This window comes from Lolium rigidum, chromosome 7 (assembly GCF_022539505.1).
Source record: "Lolium rigidum isolate FL_2022 chromosome 7, APGP_CSIRO_Lrig_0.1, whole genome shotgun sequence".
In the NCBI taxonomy this organism is placed as follows: Eukaryota; Viridiplantae; Streptophyta; class Magnoliopsida; order Poales; family Poaceae; genus Lolium; species Lolium rigidum.
The window spans coordinates 172,099,540-172,120,039 of NC_061514.1; the positions used below are offsets into that span (position 1 = coordinate 172,099,540).

At 45.0% G+C, this 20,500-nt stretch overlaps 1 protein-coding gene across 1 annotated transcript; it reads left to right on the forward strand.

The window, feature by feature from the left end:
- Positions 1–15,913: 15,913 nt before the first annotated feature.
- Positions 15,914–20,224, forward strand: LOC124677252. The gene is made up of 4 exons (XM_047213252.1): positions 15,914–16,321; positions 16,423–16,647; positions 19,579–19,604; positions 19,728–20,224. Exons 1-4 carry the CDS (start codon positions 15,986–15,988, stop codon positions 19,957–19,959), a joined length of 819 nt encoding a protein of 272 aa, XP_047069208.1. The 5' UTR covers positions 15,914–15,985; the 3' UTR covers positions 19,960–20,224.
- The last annotated feature ends 276 nt before the right edge of the window (positions 20,225–20,500 follow it).

Sequence of the window (20,500 nt, forward strand, 5' to 3'; positions counted from 1 at the left end):
TCTTATGCAAGTCTTATTGATGCTTGTCTTGAAAGTACTATTCATGAAAAGTCTTTGCTATATGATTCAATTGTTTAGTCATTGTCTTTATCATTGCTTTGAATCGCTGCATTCATCTCATATGCTTTACAATAGTATTGATCAAGATTATGATAGCATGTCACTTCAGAAATTATCCTTGTTATCGTTTACCTACTCGAGGGCGAGTAGGAACTAAGCTTGGGGATGCTTGATACGTCTCAAACGTATCTATAATTTCTTATGTTCCATGCTACTTTTATGATGATACTCACATGTTTTATACACATTATATGTCATTATTATGCATTTTCCGGAACTAACCTATTGACGAGATGCCGAAGTGCCAGTACTGCTGTTTTTGGTTTCAGAAATCCTAGTAAGGAAATATTCTCGGAATTGGACGAAATCAACGCCCAGCATCTTAGAATCACACGAAGCTTCCAGAACACCCGAGAGCCACAAGAGGAGGGCCACTGTGGGCCCGGATGATAGGCTGGCGCGGCTAGGGGGTGGGCCGCGCCCCCCTACTGTGTCGTCGCCTCGTCAGCCCTCCGACTCTGCCTCTTCGCCTATTTAAAGGTCCCTGACCTAAAACCTCGATACGGAAAACCGCGGTACGAGAAACCTCCAGAGCCGCCGACATCGCGAAGCCAAGATCTGGGGGACAGGAGTCTCTGTTCCGGCACGCCGCCGGGACGGGGAAGTGCCCCCGGAAGGCATCTCCATCGACACCACCGCCATCTTCATCAACGCTGCTGTCTCCCATGAGGAGGGAGTAGTTCTCCATCGAGGCTCGGGGTTGTACCGGTAGCTATGTGGTTAAATCTCTCTCCTATGTACTTCATACAATGATCTCATGAGCTGCCTTACATGATTGAGATTCATATGAGTTTTGTATCACTATTAGTCTATGTGCTACTCTTGTGATGTTATTAAAGTAGTCTATTCCTCCTTCACGGTGTAATGGTGACGAGTGTGTGCATCGTGTAGTACTTGGCGTAGGCTATGATCATAATCTCTTGTAGGTTATGGAGTTAATTATTACTATGATAGTATTGATGTGATTTATTCCCCCTTCGTAGTGTGATGGTGACAGTGTGCATGCTATGTTAGTACTAGGTTTAAATTGCAAAGATCTATTATGCTCTAAGGGTTACTTAAATATGAATGTCGAATGTTGTGGAGCTTGTTAACTCCGGCATTGAGGTGCTCTCGTAGCCCTACACAACGAATGGTGTTCATTATCAAACAAGAGTATATGTAGCACAAAGGAAGAGAACTTATTTATTTATGTGATCAATGTTGAGACTGTCCACTAGTGAAAGTATGATCCCTAGGCCTTGTTTCCAAATACTGCAATCATCGCTTGTTTACTGTTTTACTGCATCTTTACTTCCTGCAATATTACTACCATCAACTGCACGCCAGCAAGCACTTTTCTAGCGCCGTTACTACTGCTCATATTTGATGAGGACATCCCTACCTCACTACTACCTCCGTCATTACCAACTGAAGATGAACCTGCTGTGAAGCTCAAGTCCAATGAAGTCAGGATTGGACCAATTACAAGAGCTCGTGCGAAGCTACTTAAACAACAGGTGAACTTGTTCCTAAACGATACCTTGATTGATGAGAACTTTATACTACCTAAATCCTATTACTTATGTATCATCGGGTATGAAGAGGAGACAAGCATCGCACGAGGAGGAGAGGAGCAGTTGGACGTGAAGATGGACATGAAGGCTGGAAAAGGAGGCTGGACATGAAGATATCTCATGGACGCGCGAGGGAGGAGCGGGAGGAATGCGCGAGAGGAGAAGAAGAAGTCCAGGCCGGTCCAGCGCCCGGTCAGACCGGCCCCCACGCCGGGCCGCCCGGTCCCTGGCCCGGTCAACCGGCCGCCAACCGGCCGCCAATCTTGAGAAGTGCACATTTTGCAAAGATAAGGTCATATTTCTGGGTTATGTTGTCTCTAAGCATGGAGTAGAAGTAGATGTGTCTAAAATAGAAGCTATTCAAAATTGGCCTACTCCCATGAATGTGAGTCAAGTAAGAAGTTTTCATGGTCTAGGCTGGGTTTTATCGCCGTTTTGTGCCCAATTTTTCTACTATTGCCGCACCTTTGAATGAATTGACTAAAAAGGGTGTTGCATTTGAGTGGGGCGTTGCCCAAGATCATGCTTTTGATGAACTTAAGAGATTGTTAACTACGCACCATTGCTTGCACTTCCTGATTTCAATAAGCAATTTGAGATAGAATGTGATGCTAGTGGTATTGGAATTGGTGGTGTGTTGATGCAAGAGGGTCGCCCAATTGCATATTTTTACGAGAAACTTTACGGTGCTAAGTTGAACTATCCTATATATGATAAAGAATTGTATGCTTTAATTAGAGTTCTTGAGGTTTGGCAACATTACTTGTGGCCAAAAGAATTTATCATACATTCCGATCATGAAGCTTTAAAATACACGAAAGCCCAATCTACTTTGCATAAGCGTCTAGCTAAGTGGGTTGAGTTCATTGAGTCTTTTCCATATATTATTAAGCATAAGAAGGGAAAAGATAATATTGTTGCTGATGCTCTATCTAGGAAAAATATGCTATTAACTCAACTTGATGTTAAAATTCCTGGTTTAGAGATACTATGTGATTTGTATGCTACTGATCATGATTTTGCTGAACCATATCGCTTATGTGCTCTTGGTAAAGCATGGGAAAAATATGATATACATGATGGGTTCTTGTTTAGAGCTAACAAACTATGTGTTCCAGAATCGTCTGTGCGTTTGCTCTTATTGCAGGAATCACATGCTTGGAGGTTTGATGGGTCACTTTGGGCGTGAGAAGACGCTACTCATGCTAGCTGACCACTTTTATTGGCCAAAGATGAGGCGGGACGTGGATAGATATGTGAGGAGATGCATTACTTGCAACAAATCCAAGTCCAAGCTGAAGCCTCACGGTTTGTATACTCAGTTACCGGCACCTACTACACCTTGGGAAGATATTAGTATGGATTTTGTGTTGGGTTTGCCGCGTACTAAAAGAGGCCATGATTCTATATTTGTGGTAGTGGACAGATTTTCTAAAATGTCACACTTTATTGCATCGCCACAAGAGCGACGATGCGTCGCATATTGCTAACCTGTTTTTCGGGGAGATTGTACGTCTACATGGAGTCCGAAGACTATTGTTTACGATCGTGACGTGAAGTTTATGAGCTACTTCGGAAGACGCTTTGGAGAAAGCTGGGGACGAAGCTGCTGTTCGGCACTACTTGTCATCCCCAAACTGATGGTCAAGCCGAAGTGGTGAATAGAACATTGTCACAATTGTTGAGATCCATGATCAAGAAGAACCTGAAGGAGTGGGAAGAGTGTTTGCCGCATGTGGAGTTCAGCTTACAACGGGCGGTACATTCTACCACGGAGCTGTGTCCTTTTGAGGTGGTGTATGGTTTTAAACCCATTACTCCACTTGACTTGTTGCCTTTGCCCATACATGAGAGAGTTAATATGGAGGCATCCAAGAGGGCAGATTTTGTGCGTAAGATCCATGTGAAGACTAAAGAGTTGATCGAGAAGAAAGGCAAGAGCAATGCTGCAAGGATGAACAAGAAGCGCAAAGAGATGTTGTTCAAGCCTGGTGATTTGGTCTGGGTACATTTTCGCAAGGATAGGTTCCCGAAGCTGAGGAAGTCTAAGTTGAAGCCTCGTGGTGCTGGTCCTTACAAAGTGCTTGCCAAGATCAATGATAATGCATACTCGATAGATCTTCCGGAGGATGAGTTTGGTGTCGGTAATTCTTTCAATGTTGCTGATCTGACACCATATGACGGAGAAGACCTTGGAGCGTCGGGGTCGACGCCTTTTGAAGGGGGGGAGATGATGGGGACATCCCTACCTCACTACTACCTCCGTCATTACCAACTGAAGATGAACCTGCTGTGAAGCTCAAGTCCAATGAAGTCAGGATTGGACCAATTACAAGAGCTCGTGCGAAGCTACTTCAACAACAGGTGAACTTGTTCCTAAACGATACCTTGATTGATGAGAACTTTATACTACCTAAATCCTATTACTTATGTATCATCAGGTATGAAGAGGAGACAAGCATCGCACGAGGAGGAGAGGAGCAGCTGGACGTGAAGATGGACAAGGGGCTGGACATGAAGATATCTCATGGACGCGCGAGGGAGGAGCGGGAGGAATGCGCGAGAGGAGAAGAAGAAGTCCAGGCCGGTCCAGCGCCCGGTCAGACCGGCCCCCACGCCGGGCCGCCCGGTCCCTGGCCCGGTCAACCGGCCGCCAACCGGAGGGAGTGCATCGTACCGGGCAGAAACCGGAAACTTCGCAGTTTTCCGGTTGCCGCCCGGTTGACCGGACCACCGACCGGACCGGCCGGTCCACAGCCCGGTCAACCGGATTCCAGACCGGACCAGTCCGAGTCTGTCTCGACCAGATCTATTCGGGTCGGTTATTCTTGTATCTTTTCGACCGAACTCGTCCGGACACCTATATAAGTGCCCGGGACGCCCCTAGCTGCTTTAGACCACGTTTAAGATAAACCCTAGTTCTTAGTTGTTTGCTCTAGCAAAACTATTGAATCCCTACACCATATTGCTTGATATTGTGTAGATCCTGAAAAAAGTCTTGTGTGATCTGTTGTTCCATTGGGAATTAGACGATTGCAACTTACCGCTTCGTGGTCGGCGGCTACGTGCGCAAGTGTGTGGAGTTGCGAATATCTTGCGGGGTTGAGAGCTGTTGCATTGGCGACGGGGACCAATCGAGAGATCTCGTTGCGTCATACAAGTTATCATCCACTTCATCGTCGTGTTTCTCCGCTGACATCACCCGTGATCATCATCACCACCGTTGCTTACTGAGAAGATCGGGCCACCCCTTATCATCTTGGTATCAGATTTCCAGTTTTCCTCGGTAAGCCATCCACAATCCACCCCATAGTTGAGTTGTGAGTGTTTTCCTATCCAGAAAAAGCTATAAAAAAAATTAGGGTTAGGGTTTGCCATAGCCTTAGATTGCACTAATTTCGAGTTTTAGTTGCTTTTCGTAGTTGTTATTGCGTATCTTTTTCTTTCCATCTAGTATTATTAGGGTTTGTGTTTTCTCTATCATCTAGTCCATCATAGTGAGTCAGTTTTGTTACTCCGAGTCCACATAGCGTACAGTGTGCTTGTTCCCAACCATAGACACAGCCTTTCGATATAAAGTGACTAGGAACTTCCCCAGAAGAGACTAGTTTTACCGCTCGACAGGTTGCTCGTTAGGTTATCGGTGCTTTGCATATTTCTGTTTGCCATGTTATCAAGGAGTTGAGTCAAAAAAAAAAGAGAAAAAAAAGAGAAAATTGAAAAAAAGCAAAAAGAGCTACATAGCTGCGTGTGTTACAAAAGAAAATCCAAAAAGAAACGTGACGTGCTAGCTGAATCAAGTGAAGGCCTTCAGTTTACTTTACTGCACCCGTAGTTGAGCAATCTTGTGTCTGTAGCTTTGCTAGCGTCTCTCTTGTGCATTGCAACCTTTCCCACATATAGTTGCATTGCCCCATTATATCGCCTTGTGTGAGTATCATTGGTTGTCTACGGTCAGCGCTAGAGCTTGTTATTGGTGCAAATAGGTAGCCTACCTACAGCCCCACATATACCCTGCTTTGTCGTGTGATTTGTTCTTATACCCTTGATATTCGCTTCGCTACATCCGTGCACTAGTTGTTACTACAAGTGGTAAGCAACACTAATTTACTTTGGAACGGTAAGATTTCCTTTTCTTATCAATTTTGAGTGAGTTGTGATAGTACCACCATATATTTTTGATTTAGTGCACTAATCTACTAACGATGTCTGCTCGTGATCATAAAATTGTTAACCAGGAAAACAAGAGTGCTGCAGATATCATCACATGGAGGGAGTATGAGGCTCTTCGTAATGAGATGCGACGTGAATTCCACGCTCAGGACGAGGTGCTTAATGGGAAGATTGATGAGATTTCCCAAAAGCTGGATGCTACTCATGTGACCGTCACTACCATGCAAGATCAAATGACGGATGTACAACGTAATCTTGCTGATTTGCGCTTAGCTGTTGAGAATTTGACCGCGCAACAACAACAAGAAGATGACGAAGATCCTGAGCTTCAAGATGACGCACACAATGCTCGTGATGCGCCACGTGGTAATCGTCCTCGCGGTTGGGTTCCACTTGGCCGCAATGGTCGTGGACAAGATGAGGAAGATGGCTTGGGTAAGCCCAAGTTTTCTATACCCAAGTTTGAAGGAGGAGCTGATGTTGAAGAATACCTCACTTGGGAGCTCAAGATTGAGAAGTTGTGGAGCTTACATCCCCATTATACTGAAGACCGGAAGATCAAGCTTGCTTCTTCCGAGTTTGATGGCTACACTTTGCGTTGGTGTGATGCTTTTGTTCGTAATCGCGAAGAAGATGGTGACCATCCTATACGCACATGGCGTGCCATGAAGGAGGCAATGACTTCTCGCTTTGTGCCTACAAATTACTTGCGGAATATATATGATAAGCTGACTCTATTGAGACAAGGTGTGAAGGCTGTGGATGAATACTACATGGAGATGGAGATGCTTATGCAGCGTGGCCGTGTCCGTGAGTCTCTTGAGATGACAATGCAGCGTTTCCTCAACGGTTTGAAGTATGATATCAAAGGCATTGTTCGTCACTACAGCTACACCAATATGAATCAATTGTTACATCATGCAAGAGAAGCTGAATCACGGTTAGGCGACGAAGCAAAGGTCAAAGGTCGAGCTACAGGAGGTGGGCGCTTCACACCCCGCACGGTACCATCTTCGGCGCCGGCGCCTTCGACGCGCTCTGCACCTTACTCTATTCCGCCTAGTAAACCGGTCTCCAATGTGTCTAACACAAAGAAGTCCGAATCTGCTACAAGTACGAGTGGCTCTAATGTGTCTACTGCGCGTAACCGTGATATGGTTTGTCATACATGTGGTGGCAAGGGTCACTTCAAGAGAGATTGTCCTAACCGCAAAGTCATGGTTATCAATGAGGACAATGAATATGAGACTGGAGATGATGTTGACCCTAATGCTCGCACCATTGTTGTGTCGCAGCGTGCTCTTAATGTGTTGCCTAGTGCATCTACTCAGCGCTGCAATTTGTTCCAAACCAAAGCTTTAGTTGGTCCTGACAAGGCTTGCAAGGTCATTATTGATGGTGGGAGTTGCCGCAATTTAGCAAGCAAGGAGTTATGTACCAAGCTGAAGTTGAAGTATCTACCGCACCCGCATCCATACTATATTCGGTGGTTGAGCGACAATGGTGAGATGAAGGTAAACCACATGGTGCGTGTTGAGTTTGCTATTGGACCGTATAAGGATTGCATTGATTTTGATGTTGTTCCTATGACGGTGTGTCACCTACTATTGGGACGGCCGTGGCTCTATGACCGTTACGTGCAACACAATGGCCGTGCTAATACATATCACTTGGAGTTCAAGGGCAAGAAAATTAATTTACAGGCTATGACACCACAGCAAATTGTCAATGAGTCTCGTCAGAAAGTTGAAGTCAACTTGGAGGATGCTTCATTAGATAGGCGAGAGCATTGTAATGTTGTGAGTGATATAACGAAAAGTGAGAGAGTGAATTCCTTAGTCTCATTAGCTACCAAAGAAGACATGAGAGAATTTAGTGAGGATCCTACAGCCATGCCTCTTGTGCTCTTGTACAGGGGTACGGTTTTGATTTCTAACGACATGACCCCTCTTCCTATTGGTTTTTCTAATGTTTTGCAGGAATTTGGCGACGTATTTCCGGACGAGGTACCCGCAGGACTTCCACCATTGCGAGGTATTGAGCATCAAATCGACTTGATTCCCGGAGCTTCGCTACCCAATCGGGCACCATATAGAACGAACCCCGAAGAAACGAAGGAGATACAGAAGCAAGTACAAGCGCTACTCGACAAAGGTTATATCCGCATAAGCCTTAGTCCTTGTGTTGTTCCTGTTATTCTTGTTCCTAAGAAAGATGGTACATGGCGTATGTGCGTAGATTGTAGAGCGATAAACAACATTACTATTCGATATCGTCACCCTATTCCCCGTTTAGAGGATATGTTAGATGAATTGAGTGGTGCTGCTGTTTTCACTAAAATTGATTTGCGTAGTGGTTATCATCAAATTAGGATGAAAGAAGGGGATGAGTGGAAAACCGCCTTTAAAACAAAATTTGGTTTATATGAGTGGTTAGTAATGCCTTTTGGTTTAACTAATGCACCTAGCACTTTCATGAGGCTGATGAACCATGTTTTGCGTGATTTTATTGGCAAGTTTGTGGTTGTGTATTTTGATGACATATTAATCTACAGCCGCAATGAATCTGATCATATTATACATATTCGACATGTTTTGCAAGTGTTGCGTGATAGTAAACTCTATGGTAATCTTGAGAAGTGCACATTTTGCAAAGATAAGGTCATATTTACGGGTTATGTTGTCTCTAAGCATGGAGTAGAAGTAGATGTGTCTAAAATTGAAGCTATTCAAAATTGGCCTACTCCCATGAATGTGAGTCAAGTAAGAAGTTTTCATGGTCTAGCTGGGTTTTATCGCCGTTTTGTGCCCAATTTTTCTACTATTGCCGCACCTTTGAATGAATTGACTAAAAAGGGTGTTGCATTTGAGTGGGGCGTTGCCCAAGATCATGCTTTTGATGAACTTAAGAGATTGTTAACTTCTGCACCATTGCTTGCACTTCCTGATTTCAATAAGCAATTTGAGATAGAATGTGATGCTAGTGGTATTGGAATTGGTGGTGTGTTGATGCAAGAGGGTCGCCCAATTGCATATTTTTTACGAGAAACTTTACGGTGCTAAGTTGAACTATCCTATATATGATAAAGAATTGTATGCTTTAATTAGAGTTCTTGAGGTTTGGCAACATTACTTGTGGCCAAAAGAATTTATCATACATTCGATCATGAAGCTTTAAAATACATGAAAGCCCAATCTACTTTGCATAAGCGTCTAGCTAAGTGGGTTGAGTTCATTGAGTCTTTTCCATATATTATTAAGCATAAGAAGGGAAAAGATAATATTGTTGCTGATGCTCTATCTAGGAAAAATATGCTATTAACTCAACTTGATGTTAAAATTCCTGGTTTAGAGATACTATGTGATTTGTATGCTCTCGATCATGATTTTGCTGAACCATATCGCTTATGTGCTCTTGGTAAAGCATGGGAAAAATATGATATACATGATGGGTTCTTGTTTAGAGCTAACAAACTATGTGTTCCGAGAATCGTACGTGCGTTTGCTCTTATTGCGGGAATCACATGCTTGGAGGTTTGATGGGTCACTTTGGGCGTGAGAAGACGCTACTCATGCTAGCTGACCACTTTTATTGGCCAAAGATGAGGCGGGACGTGGATAGATATGTGAGGAGATGCATTACTTGCAACAAATCCAAGTCCAAGCTGAAGCCTCACGGTTTGTATACTCCGTTACCGGCACCTACTACACCTTGGGAAGATATTAGTATGGATTTTGTGTTGGGTTTGCCGCGTACTAAAAGAGGCCATGATTCTATATTTGTGGTAGTGGACAGATTTTCTAAAATGTCACACTTTATTGCTCGCCACAAGAGCGACGATGCGTCGCATATTGCTAACTCTGTTTTTCGGGAGATTGTACGTCTACATGGAGTCCCGAAGACTATTGTTTACGATCGTGACGTGAAGTTTATGAGCTACTTACGGAAGACGCTTTGGAGAAAGGCTGGGGACGAAGGCTGGCTGTTCAGCACTACTTGTCATCCCCAAACTGATGGTCAAACTGAAGTGGTGAATAGAACATTGTCACAATTGTTGAGATCCATGATCAAGAAGAACCTGAAGGAGTGGGAAGAGTGTTTGCCGCATGTGGAGTTCGCTTACAACAGGGCGGTACATTCTACCACGGAGCTGTGTCCTTTTGAGGTGGTGTATGGTTTTAAACCCATTACTCCACTTGACTTGTTGCCTTTGCCCATACATGAGAGAGTTAATATGGAGGCATCCAAGAGGGCAGATTTTGTGCGTAAGATCCATGTGAAGACTAAAGAGTTGATCGAGAAGAAAGGCAAGAGCAATGCTTGCAAGGATGAACAAGAAGCGCAAAGAGATGTTGTTCAAGCCTGGTGATTTGGTCCGGGTACATTTTCGCAAGGATAGGTTCCCGAAGGCTGAGGAAGTCTAAGTTGAAGCCTCGTGGTGCTGGTCCTTACAAAGTGCTTGCCAAGATCAATGATAATGCATACTCGATAGATCTTCCAGGAGGATGAGTTTGGTGTCGATAATTCTTTCAATGTTGCCGATCCGACACCATATGACGGAGAAGACCTTGGAGCGTCGGGGTCGACGCCTTTTGAAGGGGGGGGAGATGATGGGGACATCCCTACCTCACTACTACCTCCGTCATTACCAAGCTGAAGATGAACTCTGTTGTGAAGCTCAAGTCCAATGAAGTCGGGATTGGACCAATTACAAGAGCTCGTGCGAAGCTACTTCAACAACGAGTGAACTTGTTCCTAAACGATACCTTGATTGATGAGAACTTTATACTACCTAAATCCTATTACTTATGTATCATCAGGTATGAAGAGGAGACAAGCATCGCACGAGGAGGAGAGGAGCAGCTGGACGTGAAGATGGACAAGGAGCTGGACATGAAGATATCTCATGGACGCGCGAGGGAGGAGCGGGAGGAATGCGCGAGAGGAGAAGAAGAAGTCCAGGCCGGTCCAGCGCCCGGTCAGACCGGCCCCACGCCGGGCCGCCCGGTCCCCGGCCCGGTCAACCGGCCGCCAACCGGAGGGAGTGCATCGTACGGGCGGCAAACCGGAAACTTCGCAGTTTTCCGGTTGCCGCCCGGTGGATCGGACCACCGACCGGACCGGCCGGTCCACAGCCCGGTCAACCGGATTCCGGACCGGACCGGTCCGAGTCTGTCTCGACCGGATCTATTCCGGGTCGGTTATTCTTGTATCTTTTCGACCGAACTCGTCCCGGACTCCTATATAAGTGCCCCGGACGCCCCCCTAGCTGCTTTAGACCATGTTTAAGATAAACCCTAGTTCTTAGTTGTTTGCTCTAGCAAAACTATTGAATCCCTACACCATATTGCTCGATATTGTGTAGATCCTGAAAAAGTCTTGTGTGATCTGTCTGTTCCATTGGGAATTAGACGATTGCAACTTACCGCTTCGTGGTCGGCGGCTACGTGCGCAAGTGTGTGGAGTTGCGAATATCTTGCAGGGTTGAGAGCTGTTGCATTGGCGACAGGGACCAATCGAGAGATCTCGTTGCGTCATACAAGTTATCATCCACTTCATCGTCGTGTTTCTTTGGTGCCATCACCCCGTGATCATCATCACCACCGTTGCTTACTGAGAAGATCGGGCCACCCCTTATCAATATTCATTCATACCACTTGTATTTCACTATCTCTTCGCCGAACTAGTGCACCTATACATCTGACAAGTGTATTAGGTGTGTTGGGGACACAAGAGACTTCTTGTCTCGTGATTGCAGGGTTGCTTGAGAGGGATATCTTTGACCTCTTCCTCCCTGAGTTCGATAAACCTTGGGTGATCCACTTAAGGGAAACTTGCTGCTGTTCTACAAACCTCTGCTCTTGGAGGCCCAACACTGTCTACAAGAATAGAAGCACCCGTAGACATCAACCTTCCATGCAATGATTGCGATAACCTCTTCCTCTCTACTGGTGAATTTGCCATACTATCACCACCATCACACATGATTCATCGGTTCATAAGCAAAGTCACTAGCTAGTATGATTGGCAGTTCATAAGCGTAGTCCTTAGCTACTACGAATGACAATTCATAATCATAGTCCCTAGCTACTACGGATAGGGGTTTAGCGTGGAGTTTCTTCTTCTAAGATGGTGGTGTTACCTTTGTCTAGCCACATTGCATTTGCACACTTTAGCCTCTTGTTCTTCCAGACTCAATTATTGCCTTGATCGACACCATGGTTGGTCTCAACTTCATCAGGCACAACAGTTTCTCGAAAGTAGTTATCTTCGCCCCAAGCTAAGATTCAATTGTGAATAATGCAGCAAGCAAGTACCAACTTGACTTGAGCCTCTAAGTGTGTAAGGGTTTCTGATCAAGGACCTTAAACATGTTCTTGAAAGCAGCAAAAACTCTCTCGATGGTGACTCTAAGGCTTGACTATCTCAAGTTGAACAACTCTTTGACATTCTGGCATATTCCTTGCACTGGAATCGTTGAGATAATACCTTGCTTTTCCGAAGGGGTAGAATCCCAGATAGGCATGCATATCCAACATCCCCTATGTAGAACTTACCTTTGGGGATGTTCAACTCATCATACATAGACAAGATGTTAGCTAGCATGTAGGTGAACTTTAGATCAAAATCCACGTCTACTAGTATATTCTAGCTGGTGTAGTGCTTGCTACCCTTGAATGTTGAAGAATGATCCTTTGGGCATCCTTGTTGTCACATGATTTTCATCGATAGCCCTAATACAATCATGTGAAGCAACAAAGAGTTAGTCATGTTTCTGACCATAGCACTTGTATGATGAAATAAATGAACGTAATTAGTGCTCACCCTGAAATATGGTCACCATATGTAGCTGTTCTTGATCTTGGAATGTGTGTTGTTTGATGGAGGCTTGATTATTTCACCTTATAGCTCTCCAACTACAAACAACATATGATGGAAGTAGCAAGAAATAGTCTTCATTGATCGCCGGAATGTGCTACAAATCACTCTAAACCTCTGTTTGTGACCCACAACATGAAGAAACATGGATACTTGCTTTTACATGGAGGTGTGGATGAGCAGGGAATCCTCCCTCCCTAAACGTTTTGATAAGTGCATAGGAAGGTGCTCTTCTCATTCAAAGCATCTGGGCTAGCCACTACTACATTTGTTCAAATGTAAGTGTCTCATTGTTGCCTTGAAACGCTTATTTTTTTAACGAAGGAGTACGTCGGTGCAATTGTATATGTAGTTCAAATTTACTATCCTCCTCTAATCTCGTGGTAATATTGGATTATAGGTGGTACGAAAAAAGTCAACACGCCTAAGGGCCTGATTGGTTGCTCGCATCAAAATTTTCCCGTATCTGCTTTTGGCTCGGTGGATGCCGTATGAGGTGAAACAAAGGTTGGGCCTGTTTGTGCACTACGTTCGGATGCCAACAATTTTTTGTCGTGCAGTTTTGGCCCAGTGATTGGTTGGCAACAATGGACGCTATGTTGGCTGAAGGGTGGCTGTTTGGTTATGTGCTAAGCAGGGATGCTATTACCTCCCTCTTCAAAAGGGTGCTCTTACCCCTACCTAGTTGTTACAAAGCCATTAGCAAGCAGTAAAGAAAACACGCATAATTTTTAACTACACAACCTCTAATCACCATCGCGAGGGCTTAGAAAGACGCCCTGAGCAAAAGCAGTTCCAATGAGCTATAATCCTGTGGAACCCCTTGATCAAAAGCAAGGAAGTTCCAGGGCAACATAAGCCCTAGAAACCCTTGGTCAAACACTAGTCATTGTCTTGTACCCATAAGTTGTGAAGCACCACTACAACTACAGACATATATAAAAGGGTCGCCGCCTAGCCGTGACCGGGGCAGGTGTAGAGCTTGGTGGTGGAGCAGTCCTCCTTGTAGATGATCATCTTCAAGGCGAAGGCCTGCAGCTTGAACTCCACGACATCGTTGTAGTGGAGGTCGTACTTGTGGACCACCTGCGCCCAGTTCTGGCCGAAGATGACCTGCCCACCATGGTGCGTGACCTGCACCCACTCGTCGCAGAACCTACCTAGTTGTTACGAAGCCATTAGCAAGCAGTAAAGAAAACACGCATAATTTTTAACTACACAACCTCTAATCGCCATCGCGAGGGCTTAGAAAGACGCCCTGAGCAAAAGCAGTTCCAATGAGCTATAATCCCGTGGAACCCCTTGATCAAAAGCAAGGAAGTTCCAGGGCAACATAAGCCCTAGAAACCCTTGGTCAAACACTAGTAGTGCGTCCGGCTACACGCACATGCGTTGACGGCAATTAGTCAATGTTGTAGACTACACGGTCAACGGATTAGGGTTTCCCTGGAAAGCGAGCCTCGGAGGGTGGGAATGACCCAAAAAATTGTGTGTGTCCACATGGTGTGTACACTATCATGGTGGGGTGTTGTTTGAACCAATTATGTAGCCCCGGGTGCGTCCGGCTACACGCACATGCTATGACGGCAATTGTCTTGTACCCATAAGTTGTGAAGCACCACTACAACTACAGATAGACGAAATGAACAGACATATATAAAAGGGTCGCCGCCCAGCCGTGACCGGGGCAGGTGTAGAGCTTGGCGGTGGAGCAGTCCTCCTTGTAGATGATCATCTTCAAGGCGAAGGCCTGCAGCTTGAACTCCACGACATCGTTGTAGTGGAGGTCGTACTTGTGGACCACCGGCGCCCAGTTCTGGCCGAAGACGACCTGCCCACCATGGTGCGTGACCTGCACCCACTCATCGCAGAACCGATAGGCAGACAAGGGCACACTGCGAGGCAGTGGGATGATGACCCACTCGCGGGGCAGACAAGAGCACATCCTGGAACCATGGCGGGGCGACGATCAAATGGAGGTCTTCCGCGTTGAGCCGGATGTAGAACCTCTGTGGCATGAGGGCCCTGGCAATGTGCCCCAGCTTAGGCTGGCGGCCGACGGTGGGAGGTGGCATGAGCACAGCCTCCACCCTCCCTGGCACCACCGGCTTCAGAGCGCTCATCCACGATTGAGGACGAGGTTGTCTTGGTAGCATGGTGGAGGGAACCACCCTCTGCCGACCGTGTGGCACTCCAGCTTCACGACCTAGGGAGATAAGATACCTGGTGTAAGTGCCATGATAAACATGTATGCCATTGCCATTGTGTTCATTAGCTTGTTGGCCATGCCCAAGATCATGAGCAAGAGCATGATGAACGCAATGGCAAAGATCATGAGCAAGAGCATGATGAACACAATGGGCCGCCCAGAGCATGATCACCATCCAGAGCATGTTGAACAAAATGGCACTGGTCGAGGCGGCCGTCGGATGGGTTGAGAAAACCCCTGCCAAATCAGCGAGGCTAAGACCTGCGTAGGCAGGAACCTTGCCAGCCGCAATGCTCTGCGGAGTGACATCATCGTCGATGATGATTCGCCGGTCAGATATGTGATCTCTAATGCGACCGCCATGGTCGTCGCCCTGGTCGCGGGAGGCCTCAAACAGAGCGGGGACGACCGCTTCATAGCGGCCGCGAGGTTGCCGACTCCGCCGACCGCGAGCAGGTTCAGTTGTCGCGCCGCCTAAACCTCCTGCACGAACATCTTCCGCTTCGAAGGGAGGCCACCGGGCGGACGGGGAGGAGGAGGAGCGGCGACCATGGAGTCTATGAAGAAGGTGAGTGTGTTGGTTGGGCGGTGAGGGAGTGAGGCGCGGTAGTAATGGGTGTAGCCTCGTCTCCCACGCTTCCCACTGTGTCCAAAACAGTAGTGACGCGGCGCTCACCCGAGCATGTCGTCGAAAAAACGATCGACTCGGCCGTTTCTCTCGGACCAACTTTTAACCTACTTTAAACATCGTGCGATGGAAGATTTTGAGGCGAGCTGGACTTTCAAACATCTGGATTTTAACCCTGTGAATGTGAGAATGTGAGAAAATAGATTGTTGGCAACCAATCAGGCCCTGGATGTACACTGGCATTGAATTCGCAGTGTAGCATTTCATTTTCAGATGCGCAAAATCGGTGGCCGACCCCAAGCTGGCCCAAACAGTTTTCCGCTCTTCGGGTCTTCCGGCCCCATTATCCTCTCTCCTAGCGCGAGGATCTCCCGCTGCAGGAGCTCCTCCCGACCTCTCTCTCACAGTCTCACGCCCACCATGCTTCTACTCCAATGCTCCCCACGCCTCCTCCTCTGCCGCCAATGCTTCGCACCGCACCACCCCTTCCCCTCCGCGCCCTTGCCCCTCCCCGGCCGCCTCTCCACCGCCCTCCGTGCCGGGCCGGAACTGCAGCCTCCGCCGCCGTCTGTTTCCGCGCCGGCCCCCCTGGATACCATCGACGACGGCCCCGTGGAGCTCAGCGGGCCAACGCTCTTCTCCGTCGACGACAGCCCAACCCCGCTGCAGGTCGCCACGAGCGTCCTGCTCACCGGCGCCATCTCCGTCTTCCTCTTCCGCTCCCTCCGGCGCCGCGCTCGCCGCGCCAAGGAGCTCGTAATCCTCCTTCCTTCCAACCTCCTGCTGCCACTCTCCACTCAAACTCACCCAGCTTACATTCTTACGCCTTTAGTGGTGTGGTTGATTGGGGCATGCAGCGGGTGCGGTCCGGCGGGGTGGCGAAGCCCAAGAATCTGAGCGAGGAGGCCCTGGAGGCGCTCAGGATGGTGAGCACCACGCCCGTGGAAACCGATAAGTCGCCGTCTCCCGTGCAGGCGCTGCTCGGCGGGATTGCGGCTGGGGTCATCGCGCTCTTCCTCTACAAGTTCGCCACCACCATCGAGGCCTCGCTCAACCGCCAGACCATATCCGACAATTTCTCGGTCAGTTCACCTCAAATTGGTCTTGTTTCTTCTAATACCTACCCGGAGTGCTGGCATTGGCGATTTCAGCTTGGGAATTTAGGTTATATATATTGAGCACCATAGCGGTACTGGTTAGAGTAGATAAGTTAACCAGCTGCTGATCAAGTTCTTCACACAAGTTCAGTTTCGTCAGATAGCTTTAGAGTTATGTGTTAGCTGTTAGTTCGTCAATTTCACCAGTTAGCTTTTTCTTAAGTTGTCAAATAAACCGAGCTGTGACTTAATCGTTGTTTCTGTTGTTAGTTTGAGTAGATCGTGTGGGTGTGTGGTTTCGTTCTGTAAGCTGGGTTCAACACTTTGTATCGTTTTCGCCGTTGATGGCTTTGTTAATTCAAAGTTGGGCACTTGAGTGCCTTTTATCTAAAAAAAAAGTTTGAGTAGATCGTCCAGATGATTAGCAGAGTATATAAGCATACAGCAGCCATCGCTCTAGGTGCAACAAGTTCAGTTTCGTCAGATAAGTTTAGAGTTATGTGTTAGCTGTTAGTTCGTCAATTTCACATGTTAGCTTTTTCTTAAGTTGGCAAATAAACCGGGCTGTGACTTAATCGTAGTTTCCGTTGTTAGTTAGAGTAGATCGTTGAGATGATTAGCGGAGTATGTAAGCATACACTAGGCATTGGCTCTAGGCGCAACAAAATCAGTGTAATCTTCATGGAGACTTTTCGTTCTATCTGTACTAGCCCAAAACCGGAAAACTCCGGCCGTTTTCCGGTTTTGGCCTATTTTCGTACCCCGAACAGATCTCGGAAAATGGGCTGGCCTGGAAAAGTTTATCGGGTGTATATCCCGTAAAAGTGGTCAAACCCTTAAAATAACCGACTTTTACAGTTTTGGTGTAACAAATCGTCAAAAAAACTCGACTGAACCGTAAATTTTTTAAGGGGCACTGTGAATCCACACCCGTATCATGTAGTTATGTAATTTTCCCTTTTATGATACTCCCTCTGTTCCACAAAACAAGGATATGAATTTGGTTAAAAGTCAATGTGTTCTAAGTTTGACCATGAATATCTACGATATCAAATCAATATCATAGATCCAACACACAATGTATTTTCATAGTTTATTTACAGAACATTGTAAATGTTGATATTTTCTTGGATATATTTGGTCAAACTTAGCAGCTTTGACATTTGACCAAATTTAAAGGCATTGTTTTATGAAACTGAGGTAGTACACAATGTTGTAATTGCCAAATAGAGCAGTCAATTAATCATCTCAAAGTTGGACAACTACTTAAGATCTTCTTGCAAGGAAATATCAAAGTCATGTTCCTGTAAGAATAAACTATGCAAATTTGAATTTTTTGTAATTATTACCTCATCTTCCACCTATTTTAACCAATGGTTGATTCCCTAGAAAATATCGAGTTTTATTTTTGTTTCTATTCCGACAAATGCAAAGGACTTTGTGTTTTAATAGTGGAATGGAAAAAACACAAAAAAAGAGTGGAAGTTGTCCCTTCAAATTTAGGTCATATAGATTATTCCTTTCGATTTTCTTTTTACCCTTGATTATTACACTTGGCTAGCTGAATATTCTTACTATGTTAGTACGGGACCAATAAAATAAATCCAACTGTGTGGCACATTAGTATCCACACAAACCCATACCCACAAAATAAGAAAATTGGAGTTAGATGAAGAACCAAAGCAACTTATGAAATAGCAAAACTGTAAATATGACATATTTTGCAAACCTTTGAACAAGATGGGGGAAATCGTGGAGAGATAGCTGCACTGTTTGGGAAGTTAGTTTTGTTAGAGGGCAGTGGGATAGCAGAGGGACCATCACCACTCACCACCAACTCCAATACTGATTTTTTTTCCGATAAAGAACTCCAATACTGATATAGGATAAGTAACATAAAGATAAAGATGAAGATTTCATGGAAGCCTGGATTAATTTCTGATATCACTCTTACTAAGTACAAAGTAAAGGGGCCTCATCTTCAGAAGTTGACATCATGGATTGAGTCCCTAGTGTAATTTGGTACATGTAAATATTTAGATCTCTCTTTGTAAATATTCTTCCTTATTAATAAATTTTGCTTTGGGGAGTTTTCCCACAGTCCAGCTCCAAAAAAAGAAGATGAAGATTTCATGCTCCACATGCAGTCCAGTTCATTAGATATTTTATTAGGCCTTTGAAAAATGTTAAGTATAATGAGCCTTATGTGTACATACAACAGTGGTTTGGGGAAGCTCGTCTCTGTGATCAGTAAAACAATTTTTAGAAAAGGAGCATTTTCCTTTTTATCGCAGGAAAACATCAATTAGGGTTGTAATATTTGCATTACACATAAGCAGTCTTTAGATGTCAAGCCCCATGAGAAAATATAAATCTATAGTTGAAAGAAATGAATTATTATTAATAATTTAGTGGATAATTACATGCATTAAGTAAGATGGCAACCATATTCATTATCTTCCATTGGGAGCAACACATAAACCGTGTGAGGCTAGTCATAGTGGTTAAAATCATATGGTAGTATCATGCATATATTACTAGTATATGCTATTATCTCTATAATGCATGATATCATGTAGTATAACATTGTATTCTCATTATATTTATTGATTTGTATAATCTCAATTACAAAAATGATGTACAAGATCTACTTGACATTAATTTATCTCGTAACATGCGCTACCGTATCCACCTATGTTACTCTAATCATCTCTCTTCCTTAATTAGCTGCCGCATCAATTTTTTGCGCGACCAGGTTGCGTGATACTGGCTAAGATACCGTCACTATGGCTAGCTGAGAGAAAATCAGAATTCTCATTATTGATCCAAATGTAGTCAAACGTGTTTTTGTGTTCTCAATAACTAGCCCCTGCCCACACCTTGTCTAATGGAAATTCGTTTTTTATTTATCTTCAGGTTCGTCAGATAACAGTGACAATAAGGTGCACACACGATTCCATCAATTTTCTGTTTGTTCTCTGTATTGTAGTATCATCCTTTAGTTTTTTAGGATTATTTCATCCCTTAGTTAGTCTAATTAAAAGAAACCTACCTTTTCTCTGCAGAACAATTATAAATGGGCTGTGCTACCTAGCAACTTTTGTGTTCGGAATCAACGGGGTGGGATTGATACTATACTCCCTGCAGCTTACATTTAATTCTATCATGGACGACGACCCCAGCAGCTCTCCCGTGAATAAAATGAGCGAGCAGTCCACAGGTTCCACGAGTGATAGAGAATCGGACAGTAGTGGCTTGAAGGAGACCTCAGAGAATAGTAAAAACTCAACAGAGTAGATGAAGCCATGCAATGCAAATGGCAAAATTGAAGAGTACATAAAATTGGACAATCCTTGTGACTTTTTGAGCATTACTTCTGTGCAAATATGCACACATGAAGTTCCAACTAGGCTAATAGTAGAAGGTGATCAAACATTTGTTATGAGATTGCAGAGTCTGTTCTTCAATGAATTATCGACCTTTCTAATTGATATCGACCCAGAAATTTTGTCAAAAACTCTTCATGTACACTATACAAGGCGGTTAACCTACAATCTCCTCACTGCTACAGTGTGATCGTCTAAGATGCTTTTGCTACATGTACCAAGTACAAATTCAGAGTTGATACCTAGTAATACTATCTAAGTAGCCATCACATGAATGCTAGTGTCGCAATCATACAAACGTCCGGGAGACTGGAGTGCACAGCATTAAGGTAAAAACTCTTTTGTGGCCCAACTGAATTGCGAATGAGCACTATCAATGATAGTACTCTCTCTGCCCTGAATAACCCTTTGTTCTAGATTTAGTCAAATTCAATCCTAACCACTCCCCCCGT

What these genes read in the sequence shown, in the direction of transcription:
- LOC124677252 (XM_047213252.1), top strand. Translation starts at nt 15,986, where the DNA reads ATGCTTCTACTCCAATGCTCCCCACGCCTCCTCCTCTGCCGCCAATGC. An exon ending in CCATATCCGACAATTTCTCG is followed by an intron (nt 16,648 to 19,578) that starts GTCAGTTCACCT and finishes ATTTATCTTCAG; the next exon opens with GTTCGTCAGATAACAGTGAC. An exon ending in CAGATAACAGTGACAATAAG is followed by an intron (nt 19,605 to 19,727) that starts GTGCACACACGA and finishes TTTTCTCTGCAG; the next exon opens with AACAATTATAAATGGGCTGT.